This window comes from Chrysochloris asiatica, unplaced genomic scaffold (assembly GCF_000296735.1).
Source record: "Chrysochloris asiatica unplaced genomic scaffold, ChrAsi1.0 scaffold00291, whole genome shotgun sequence".
Classification (NCBI taxonomy): domain Eukaryota; kingdom Metazoa; phylum Chordata; class Mammalia; order Afrosoricida; family Chrysochloridae; genus Chrysochloris; species Chrysochloris asiatica.
This window is the reverse complement of record NW_006408809.1, coordinates 3,266,813-3,278,631: the sequence shown is the minus strand read 5'-3', so window position 1 is coordinate 3,278,631 and position 11,819 is coordinate 3,266,813. Positions and strand designations below refer to the sequence as shown.

General features: G+C 38.0%; 1 protein-coding gene across 3 annotated transcripts in view; it reads left to right on the top strand.

The window, feature by feature from the left end:
- The window catches only part of MIER3 (mesoderm induction early response 1, family member 3), a 33,645-nt gene extending 22,889 nt beyond the window's left edge, over positions 1-10,756 (top strand). The window contains exons 8-12 of one of the 3 annotated variants that reach the window (XM_006874660.1): positions 1,665-1,746; positions 3,311-3,402; positions 6,261-6,388; positions 6,469-6,611; positions 6,713-10,756. In XM_006874660.1, the coding sequence (XP_006874722.1) occupies positions 1,665-1,746; positions 3,311-3,402; positions 6,261-6,388; positions 6,469-6,611; positions 6,713-7,170 (903 nt within the window). In that variant the 3' untranslated portion in view covers positions 7,171-10,756. Of the gene's footprint in view, positions 1-1,664; positions 1,747-3,307; positions 3,403-6,260; positions 6,389-6,468; positions 6,612-6,712 lie in introns of all 3 variants that reach the window. The other 2 variants (XM_006874658.1, XM_006874659.1) reach the window with 2 other exon arrangements.
- The last annotated feature ends 1,063 nt before the right edge of the window (positions 10,757-11,819 follow it).

Genomic DNA, 11,819 nt, shown 5'->3' with positions numbered 1-11,819 from the left:
CTCTTGGGCCTCCTCAATTATTCCATTTGCTTTGGCATCTCTACGCTGGAGAGCAAGTTTCAGAGTCTCTTCTGACATGCATTTTGACCTTTTCCTTCTTTCTTGTCTTCTTAATGACTTTTTGAGATCTGTATTTTATTAATAATTGATGTTGTTGATAAAAAGAAATACTATTTTTATTTTGTTTGTTTCTGTCTCAGACCATTGAAAGTATTCAGTGATTTTCCAGTTGTTTCACATAGGTTTTCTAGTTTTAAAGTTATTATCAAATGGTATGTTTGTTCCTTTCTTTCTATTACTCTATCTCTTATTTCTGTGATAAGTCTTACTGCATTAAGCAAAGTCTCAGAGTCATGTGATGGACTGGTGATTTGGGCCCTGCTTTTGATAAATGTAATAATACATTGATGGTTTTTGCATTAAGAGTAATACTGACTCTTGGTTTGCTATAGCATGTTGCTGTTGAGTCCATTCTTACTCATAGCGATCCTATAGACCCTTTGGTAGAACTGTCCCATAGGATTTCTAGTCTTTGAATAGGAACCCTGGTGGCACATTGGTTAAAATGTCTGGTTGCGAACCAGAAGGTTGGTGGTTTGAATGCAACAGCCTTTCCATGGGAGAAAGATGTGCAAGTCTTCTTCCCTAAAGATTTAGAGCCTTGGAAACCCAGTGGTGGGGTAGTTCTACTCTGTTCAATAGCGTTTCTATGAGTCAGAATCATCTTGATGGCAGTGGGTTAGGTTTAATCTTTGACTGCTATATCTTTATCCTATGGAGTGGCTGGTAAACTTTCTTTATCATATAGGAATACATTCATCTATTTATAACTACTCATAGTTGTTAACTATTTATAGCTACTCATAACTCTGGTAGCGTAGTAGTTACGAATCGGGCTGCTAACCTCAAGGTTGTCAGTTCGAAACTATCAAATGTTCCAGTGGAGAAAGATTTGGCTTTTTGCTCCCATAAAGATTTACACCTCGGAAACCCTGTGCAGGGTCACTATGAATCGGAACCGACTCCATGGTGCTTAACAACAACAATAACATAGTTTTTACCTTCTTTACATTAGAATGGATACTGATTTACCTAATGTTTTATTAAAAGCATCAATTAAGATTATTGTTTATAGTGTAACCTATTGAGCCATGTTTGTTTTCCTTGAAACTTCGTAGGCAAGATAGAGTATTTTTTAACTTTCCACTGAATTCTATCTGGGCACTATTTAATATTTCACAATTCCAAACAGGATGAAATTCTAATGGAAAAAAACAGCAACAACAGAAACACATGTTTCAGAGTAAATGGAAAAGGCTAAGGCTATTACTAAAGTACCAGTCCTGTTATCCCAGGTCTGCCACTGGACAAGACCACATCTAAAATAGGGTAATTCAGCCAGCTCAGAAAGCAAGAAAATCATCCAGGAATGCTAGAGGTGGTGACGCCTAAGAGGGGGAGTGAAAATGAACAAATTCATGAGGTGCCAGAGTCAGTCTGCAGGATGGGTCCATAGATTAGGCAAGCATAACCCTCAAGTGCCCGGATACTAGCATGTCAGCCAGTATTTGTGAAGACTTACAATATGCCTCTTTTGTAAAATATTGTTAACGTGTAAACTTTGGGTAACTTCTTTTGAATTTTCTCCCTTCTTTCTCCTGTAGGCATTATATGAGCTTCTCAAGTGTAATCACAATATAAAGGAAGCAGTCGAAAGGTACTGCTGCAATGGAAAGTCCTCGCAAGGTAAGACGCACTCAGGACCAAGAGAGGGAGGTGACGAGGGATGGTCATTTGAGACTCAGAATAAGTCAAGTAGCATAAAGGACCGAGAATCCCTATAACACTTTTGTCAAATCTTTGTTCATCTTCATAGCCAATAATTATTTCCTTTTTTTGCCCTCTATTTTTAGACGTGCCAGAGAGTGTCCAAATACAAATTAGTTAACCCCCTGTCACCTCCACTTTCTTGAAGAACTAATTAAAGAACAAGGCAGACCCCAGAGATGACAATATATCCAAAGTAATTAAAAAGAATGATTTTATGATTTCTTTGGGGAAAAAAAAATTGTTTTCTTTCTTTTGTAAACCAGACAGGAAATAAAAAGGAGACTAAGGATTAAAAAAAGAAATGTACACTATAAATCCACTGCACTTATTGCAATAGGTTTATTTGTGGTAATCATGTAATAACATTTTGACAGAGCTTTGGCTTGGTTTTGTATGTGTCAAGAAAACAGATCCCTTTTGTTTCAGTGTTTTTTTGTTATTTTATAAATGGATTGCGTGCGGCATAACGTTCATTAAGTATCTGTAGATTATAAGTTCTACTTAGTAATATTGTGTAAGTGATTTAGAAATGTAGGAAAGCTGAAAACATGCGTTTGAGCTTGTAGGTTGAGACTAGACTATTGACACGTTTCCTTGTAAAAGTTGCTCCTTACAAAAAAAAAAATGACTTTAGGCTCTCAGAGCTTTCAGAACTGAAAGACTCTTTTCTTCATTCTTTGAAACTACAAGGAAGCTTTAAAAAGTTCATGGAAAATCTAACTAAAAGAAATGGAATTTTTCTATGCACTTTTAAAAACCCCTTTGTATTATTCATTTCTTATTGTAGACAACCATTAGTGACTTTGGGGATCCGGTCCCCAAAGTGGGACACTCAGAAATCAAGGGAAGTTATGCAGTCCCTCCCTGGTCCTTGAAGGCCATCTGAGTCTCCTGTACTGCGCCCAGTAGTTTTCAGTTCACCAGCATTCACATCTGCCAGGAAGTAGAATGGGTTTTTGTCGTTTGAGAGCAAGAACTGTCTCATCCCCTTTGTGTTTCGAGAGGATCTAGGACAGCATTGTGCACACCAACTTAGTAACTGTGTGGCAGTTGTACTTTATTGAACATGATTGATGGCATGTGGTTTCTAATGAAAGAATTTACAAGTTTGAGATAAGATTCAGATCAGCTTTTTTCCTCATGAAGTAAATCACCTTCCTTCCCACTCACAATTAAAAGTAATGGGTGCTCATTGTTTTTAAAAGATCATAGGAACAACAGGCAGAAATACATTACAAATCTTATCCCACTATGCAGAAAAAGCCAAAACAACAGTCTTTGTACTTGGGTACTATTTCTTTTTTGGTCAAATTTATAATATGCATACTTTTAGTCATTTGAACTGGAAGCTCCTAGCACAGAAGACTTTGATGTGTGTGAGTTGATGACCTTTTACTTGGAAGACATACTGAAAAAAATCACTGAATCACATCAAAGAGTTTTGAGTCCAATGAATTTTGTTGTGAAATTTCTTTAGAAGGAATGACTGCGTGGACCGAAGAAGAATGCCGAAGTTTTGAACATGCACTCATGCTTTTTGGGAAAGATTTCCATCTTATACAGAAGAATAAGGTACGTTAGGCAAAGTAAACTAAGCCCATTACTGTTGGGTCTACTCGGATGGATAGTAGCCCTGTAGGAAGGTAGAATTGTCCCATAGGGTTTCCAAAGCTGTTTCTATAGGGAAACAAACTTCCACAACTTTCTCCTATAGCATGTCTGGTAACGTCAAACCACTGACCTTTTGGTTCGCAGCTGAGCGTTTTAACCATGGTAGTACCAGGTCTTCTTAACAGGCAGATTGTTAGGTGCCATCAGGTGGGTTCCAGCCTTTAGTGACTGTGTAAACAGAACAGTCCTGCATCCTCACAACTTCACAATCAAGCAAATTGGTATTAGGTAAAGAAGAAAGAGAAATGACTTAGTAATAAAAATGAATAAAAGCATCTAATTTATAAGCCATTACTTTGAGTAGGAAAAAAAGAACAAGCAACAACTTGTTAAATGCGCCCCTTCCTTTGACAGTCACCTGCCTTTGACACACCAGTACTCTGCTCTGGTCATGACTGATCTGCTCACTGATGCCCCAGAGCCTGATCATGGGATGCTGATAGTATATTTACATGGATTTTGAAATATATAGTTATCACAGTCTCAGAAAATGGATTCACCATGTTTTTTGGAAGTTTTAATCGTCTTCCTTTTTCCTTGACTTTTCACTTCTTTCCAAATGCTTCAGAGACTTGTGGTTTCCGAAATGTTTCTTATCAGCAGTGAAAACTACAGCTGCTGAGTAAACAAATATTACTTAGTAAAAACAACTAGAAAATATATTCTAATTAGTTTGGAATTTGTTGTTGTTAGGTGCCATCGAGTCGGTACCGACTCATAGCAATCCTGTGCACAACAGAACAAAACACTGCCTGATCCTGGGCCAACCTCACAGTTGTTGCCACGCTTGAGCCCATTGATGCTGCCACTTTGCTAATCCATCTCGCTGGGGGTCTTCCTCTTTTTCTCTGACCCTCCACCTTACCAAACATGATATCCTTCTCCAGCGACTGATCCCTCCTGACAGTATGTCCGAAGTATGAGAGACAAAGTTTGGCCATCCTGGCCGTCAGGGAGCACTCTGACTACACTTCTTCCAACACAGATCTATTGGTTCTTTTGGCAGCCCATAGCACTTTGAATATTCTTCTCCAACACTGTAACTCAAAAGCATCAATTCTTCTACGGTCTTCCTTATTCACTGTCCAGCTTTCGCATGCATCTGAGGTGATTGAACATACCATGGCTTATTGCATTGTATTTTGGTTATTATTATCCCTCTTCATCCTAGAGGAAGGCAACATTTTGAAGTACTTAAGTGGTCAGTGTTAAGTGCTTTTTGTGTGTATGGAAATCTAATGTTTTCTCAAAGATGAGATGAAGTGTTTAATAAATAGAATCAAATTTTTGTTTCAGAATCTAAGTTGGCCGTTTAAAGCTATCAGTTGTGCAGTGACTTGTAAAATTTACTCTGTTTATTCATTCCTTAAGAAATTAAGTCTTATTATGTACCTGATGGACTTCTTGTGTGGTACTGTGGATCAGCACTGGACTATGAATCACAAGGTTGGTGGTTCAAACCCACCAGCTGCTCCTCAAAAACCCTATACAGGGTCGCTGTGAGTTGGAACCAACTGACGGCACTTAACAGCCACAACAACATGTGCCAGACATTGTTTTAGGCAGTAGAGGTACACCAGTGAACAAGACAAAAAAGTCTCTGTCCCCAAGAAGCCAGCATTCTGAGAAGACTTTTAGATAATGGTATTTATTGGAAGGCATAGGATGTTTCTTGGTGCAAAAGCTTGACCGTGTGCCAGTGATCTTTATCACAACACATTCACCAATCAGGGTAGAGATCCTCAGGTAGAGCGCTTCCTTATTGGGCACTGACTCAACAGGAGAGAAAGTGTTTATTGGGTAAGGATACAGAACTTAGTCTCTACAGAGTATGTCTGCATTCATATGGCTACTATAGATAGTTAGAGGAGACTGTGTCTGTATGTGTCGTTGATGAGGCTCAGATTTTATTGTTCTTACCAAACTCTGTTGGAGTAAAGAGCTAAAACATATTAGTGAGGAAATCTCTGTCTTTAGCTAGCAAATTATCTTAAATTCCAGACATAATTGAATGTTGATTCTTTTGCCAAAGGTTCTTAAACTCTTTTGGATCATGGGCTCTTTTGAGAATATGTTGAGTCTCTGGCCCTTCTCCCCAGAAAAAAATACAATTTTGAGAGTGGCACTGTTGGTTAATGTGCAGAACTGCAAAGTCACTTTGAACCTCAAGGTCAGCTGTTCAAGCTCACCAGCTTGGGTCGGAACCGACTCACTGGCACTTAACAACGACAAAACTATATGAGGTACTATCATGGACCCTTCTGGGGTTGGTTAATCCTTTGCCTTAGGTAAGAAGCAAAAGAGTAAGTGATTCCATGTTTTAGAATTTTCTAGTAAAGGTGCAAGATGATTTCTGGATGCACATTTATTTTATAAACAAAAACCTTCAGACTTTGAAAGTTAACTTCATTATTAAATGATGGTGACGATTATGTGCCTTGGAGTCAGTTCTGACTCATAGCGACCCTCTGTGGGGTTTTTGAGGCTGCACATCTTTACGGGAGCAGAAAGCCTCATCTTTCTCTCGCAGAACAACTTACCAGTTTCAGACTGCTTACGTTGAGATTAGCAGCCCAGCTTGTAACCACTACACTACCATTTCTGGGAAATACTAATAAAGTATTTTGAAACTCATAATTGAGAGGATAAAAAATTAGACCCATGGATTGAAGTTACCATGTTAATTTTTTTTTTATTTATTTTAAAACGTGGATTCGAGTTGTTGGTTTGATTTTGAAAATCTATTGTTGGCTTGTTAGGTAAGAACTAGAACAGTTGCTGAATGTGTAGCTTTCTACTACATGTGGAAGAAATCTGAACGTTATGATTACTTTGCTCAACAAACAAGATTTGGAAAGAAACGATACAACCATCACCCAGGGGTTACGTAAGTACCATAGACTTGACTTTGGTGATGCTTTGTTTTGGTTTCAAGCAGCTGTAACATTACTAGGGTGTGTTTTCCAGGGACTACATGGATCGTTTGGTAGATGAAACAGAAGCTCTGGGTGGGACAGTAAATTCTTCAGCCTTAACTTCTAACCGACCCGAGCCTATTCCTGATCAACAGCTGAACATACTGAATTCTTTCACTGCCAGTGACTTGACAGGTAACATGAGCATCTGTATGTGTTGTGTCTTATAGCTTGTGGAAAATCTTGTTTCCTGGGCATAGGGTCACTTGAATGAACTGTTTTCCATTTCTTTGTAGCTTTGACCAACAGTGTAGCGACTGTCTGCAGCCCCACAGATGTGAATTGTTTGGATGATAGCTTTCCTCCACTGGGCAACACACCCCGTGGACAAGTAAATCATGTGCCTGTTGTAACGGAAGAGTTACTCACCCTGCCCAGCAATGGAGAAAGTGATTGTTTTAATTTATTTGAGACTGGATTTTATCACTCAGAGCTAAACCCAATGAACATGTGCAGTGAAGAGTCTGAAAGACCGGCAAAGAGGTTGAAAATGGGCATTGCTGTCCCTGAACCTTTCATGAATGAGGTGTCTGTAAATAATTTGGGTGTGGATTTTGAAAATCACACGCATCACATCACCAGTGCCAAAATGGCCGTCTCGGTGGCTGACTTCGGCAATCTGTCTGCCAGCGAAACCAATGGTTTCATCAGTGCCCACGCCCTGCATCCGCACGCCGCCCTTCACTCCGAGTGATCTGGGTGGGGGCCCAGGCGTGTGTGTGGAATACCAGGAAACTTGAGGGGAGCGATCAGGTTTGCTTAGTCTTTCACTGGAAGTTTGAACCTTTTTCACTATGACATCAGTGATGTCAGTATGTATAGAACTATATCTTGATTTGTCAAGAGTATTTTCATTTTTCAATCCATAAATGTGGAAACGAACTATGATCAGCAGAGTTGGGAACTAAGATTGAACTCTGGTGCAGCTTTAAGCTCTGCTTCTCTCCTCCTCATCACCCAATACCTCTTGCCCACACCTTCCCTTTTCTATTTTCTTCTGCTTCCCACTGCCCTCACTCCCCATTTTAACACCTGTAGACCGAGGCCACCAGCTCAAAACCAGCACCGAAGTTCTGAACTGAATGCAGTGGCTTCTTATCGTGTAAATTCCTTTTGCCGAAATGGATGCAGTGGAATAACAATGTTTACAGGTACGGATCCCGATCCCTGCTCAATGTAGCATTTTTTGGGTTTTCTTTTCTTAATTAAATAAAAGCAGGGGTAGGTTTCTTTAAACTGCACAAACATACAAGGATTTTTTTTTTTTTTTTAATGTAAAGTTCTCTCATGTGATTCGAGTAGAGCACTTCAGTTTACACACCAGCAAGGCCATCTTTAGTGAAGCCAGCACAAGGAACTGCGTGCAGATTGCGAAGACGCTTGCTTGGATCCTGTTCTAAAATTTTAGACCAGGGCTACCTTGCACAGAATGGGTCATCTTACCGCCAGAAGATTTCTGTGTAACTTCGTTTATTGGCCGAACATTTGGCCTTTGAAGATGTGTTCAGATTGGGGTTTTGTCCACCCTTGTCAAGATTGTGATCTTTAAAGTCAGTAGCGGTCATTGTATAATTTAGTTTATCCGGAGGCAGGTGGCTGGTGGAGGTGCAGTCGACAAAGCCTCGGATGTTGCCATTCAGTGGTGTACGTTTTGGGACACCTAAGTTGTTTGTCGCACTGCAGTTCAGAGTGTTAATATTTACGAGGGACTTCTAGATTTTATACATAATGCAGTAGAACCTTGAAGTATATTTAAGCTTTTTTGTTTAGCTTGAACATTTGGCAGGAAAATTGTGAGTTCTTATATGAACTAGAATGGTACTTTACCACTTTAAGTTTTACAAAGGTGACATGTTCAGACGCATCTCAAACTTAATCTTATTTTTACTCCGAACATTGTGAATGAGAAGCCATCGTCATGAACGTTGGCCATTTTGCTCAATAGACATGCATCTTTTAAGTTTTAAGGTGAATTCAAACAATATGTAATACAGTATTAGGATGTTATAAGCTTTGCTTTCACAATACAGTTAAAACACAATTTTGCTCTTTTTTTGCACCATCTTAATTAAAACTTTTGATTTTTACTAGTTGTGTTGCCTTGCAAAAAACCTTAAATGTTTGACTGCATTGCTGATATTTGTAAGTATAAGTCGCTTCAAGGTTGTGCTGATGAGTAGATAGGATATAGTAACCTTAGTAGTGATTGAAAGGGAGGGTATTTATTCTACAAACTGTGAACTGCAATGACATCCTTTGTTTTGGATGATGTGTATTCTTGTTTTTCTTTGCAGCATTTAAATGAAGATTGCTTTGAAGTGTTTACGCAGTAGCACATTTACTATAAAATTTAGTTTAGAACAGTGGACAAAAGTAGTTAAATTAATAACTTAAAATCGGTCTCTAATTTGTACATCTAGAGTATAGCATTCCTGTGTGCACACAGTAAATACTGGGTAGCCTGGACCTTGTGTTCCTTTCTGGTATTTTCATCCAAGTTGTCAGCTTCTTTTTGCTGTGTTGTTGTGCTAAACTTTGAACCTTATTTCTTGTGTTAATAATCAGTACATTTTCTGTAATTTAGTAAGATACTGGCCATAATCTTCCATTGTTGTAACTTTACTTTTGACTCTGGGTTTACAGTGGCTGGTTTGTATAAAATATTTTACACAAAGATGACTGAATGCTAATACCAGTTGCACTTAAGTGAACATGCCCATTCTCAGAAGCTGATGCAGTAATATATTCAGTTTATCTATGCATTGCTGGGATCTTGATATAAGATGGAAACGGTGTTTCTTATCTAAACTTTGGATTATCAGCAAGTTGAATGGACACTTTAGTTATTTAATAAAGATTTTTGACCAAAATCCAGAAAATGGTATGAGAGAAAAATAAATTCCAGCTAGTTTAATAGATTTTTAAATGCCCATCTAATTTTAGCCTCTTAGAGAGTGCTAGCTAGCTGGTAACGTTTACTTTTAATTCCTTGTTAAAATGAGGCAATAATTTGCAAGATTTTTGTATATATGTGTAAATTCTTCATATCTTTTTAGATCTAATTCAATATTTTCTGACTACTTCTGCCATGTATTATACCATTTTTGTGCATGCTTGATGTGACATTCATAATTGTACCACTATAACTTTATCCATGTAAAATAGCTATTTATTGAATTTTCTTTTAAAAGCTGGATTTACTGGTTGTTTTGTTTTTTTCTCACTTTCAGCATTTTTATGAGAATTTATTACTGTTTATTAAAAGAATTGCCTTTGAGAGCATGGAAATTGCCAATGTGCAATCATATGAAGAAACAATAATGCCTTTATTATCAAGTGTTAAGCACAATTCTTATAACAAACTGTGATGAATTCTTCTTGTTTTGTTTTGGTGTTTTCCTTTGCCACATAATTTTCATATGAACAAACCAAAAAATCCACGGTGAGCAGTTGCAGTGTTGGCTGACGTATCATTTTGTGTACAGGGAATTTAAAGAGGACGGCGTATTCATTTAGACATGTCACTGGTGCTGTGATGATAGCAATACCTTACTTTTGTTAGGCAGACTTCATCTTTCTATAGTCGGGCTTTTTTTTAAATGTTTAGTTTTCCTCTTGTTATGGTCAGCTGCTGAATTTACTTGAAGGATGTAGTATAATGCTTCAAAAATACTAAAGTGTGTACAATTAGGTCACTTGCTTCCTTTTTAATTTTTTAAAAGGAATTGTGTAATTGTTTCCTTTTTAATTTTTAAAATTGAGGGTCATAAATATTTGAGGATGTCAGATCTAATAGAGTGATACTATTTAATTTAACCAAAGTCTCGAGTGAGTATTTCAACTTTGAATGTAAACTAATGAATAAACCTGACCACCAAGGAGATTGTTTGCCCAGAGTTTCAAAGCACATTGTCTACAAATGGAAATTGAAATAATTTATAAAAATATTGACATTACTATGTTTTTTAAAAAGTTCCTAATTTTTTCACTAAAAGGAGGAAACTCTTAGTTTTATTGTTACATATGGTAGATATTAATATTCTTCTTAGATGACCAGTGATTCCAATTGTCCCAGTTTGAAATAAGTACCCTGTGAGTATGAAGATAAATTAGTGACAATCAGAACACGTTTTAGTATCAGATGTTCAAGAGGAAGTTGCTATTGTTGCATTGATTTTAATATTTGTACATAAACACTGATTTTTTTGAGCATTATTTTGTATTTGTTGTACTTTAATACCTGGTGTACAGTTCCAGAAATAAAAATCTGGAAATCTTTTTTTTTTCCCCTTGGTTCGTGTGAGTATTTGCCAAAAATAGATGTTTTATTCAACAAATCTTAAATTACACCAAATGGGTAAATACTTTACCACTGTCAAATTGGGTTTTGATGTAGTAAATAAGGTATTTGATTGGTAAGTAATAGAATCAATAGATAAAATAAGTTTTTCTGAAACCCTTTATGATAGTTCTTCCTCCACAATAAGGTCACTACCACCCTGGGGTGGTGCTGTGGGATAAGCACTAGACTGCTAACTGCAAGGTCGGTGGTTCAAACCCCCCAGCCACTCCTCAGAAACCCTATGCAGAGTCGCCATGAGTCAGAACTGACTTGATGACACTTAACAACTACCACAATCCCAAAGTGAGGATTACATTTGTACTTTAATTCAGGAGACATGGATTTGGTATTGTGTTTCAAACACTGGTCTAAGCGGCCATTCTTTTTTAACAGTGGGTTTTTGTTGCTTTAAGTCTTACTAATAATAGGAGCCCTGTTGGCTCTGAGTTAGGCATTGGGCTGCTAACTGCTAGGTCTCTCATCTGTGAGAGAAAGATGAGGCTGTCTGCTCCCATAAAGTTTTAGTCTTGGAAACCCTTTATGGGGTTGCTATAAGTCAGTATCAGCTGGATGGCAGTGGGTTCTTTTTAAGCTACAGAACTTTGATTAGCCTCATTTCACCAGTCTGTCTGTATATTTCATGTGCTCTCACCAGAGCTTTCTCTCTTCTTCCATTCTTAACATGCAGAGATCAAACTGCATGTAACATGGAGATTTTGTACAAGAGCAAGAAGATGATCAAATGAAAGCAAAAACCCTGAATATCCTGCCTTGATAATTCATCCCAGATCAGCCCTCTTTTCGCAGCCACCCGAAACCGTTACTGTGTAGGGCTCTGTGGTAGACACATGGACAGAAGTACCTTCCAAAGGGCCACAAGTTGGTGGATATAGCCAAGAATACAGCAAATGCTGAATGAATGAGCACTAGAGGGCAGGCTTTTAAGGAAGGGGGAAGCGGCTTCCTAGAACAGTCTTCAGAATAATCTCTGGTGACTACCA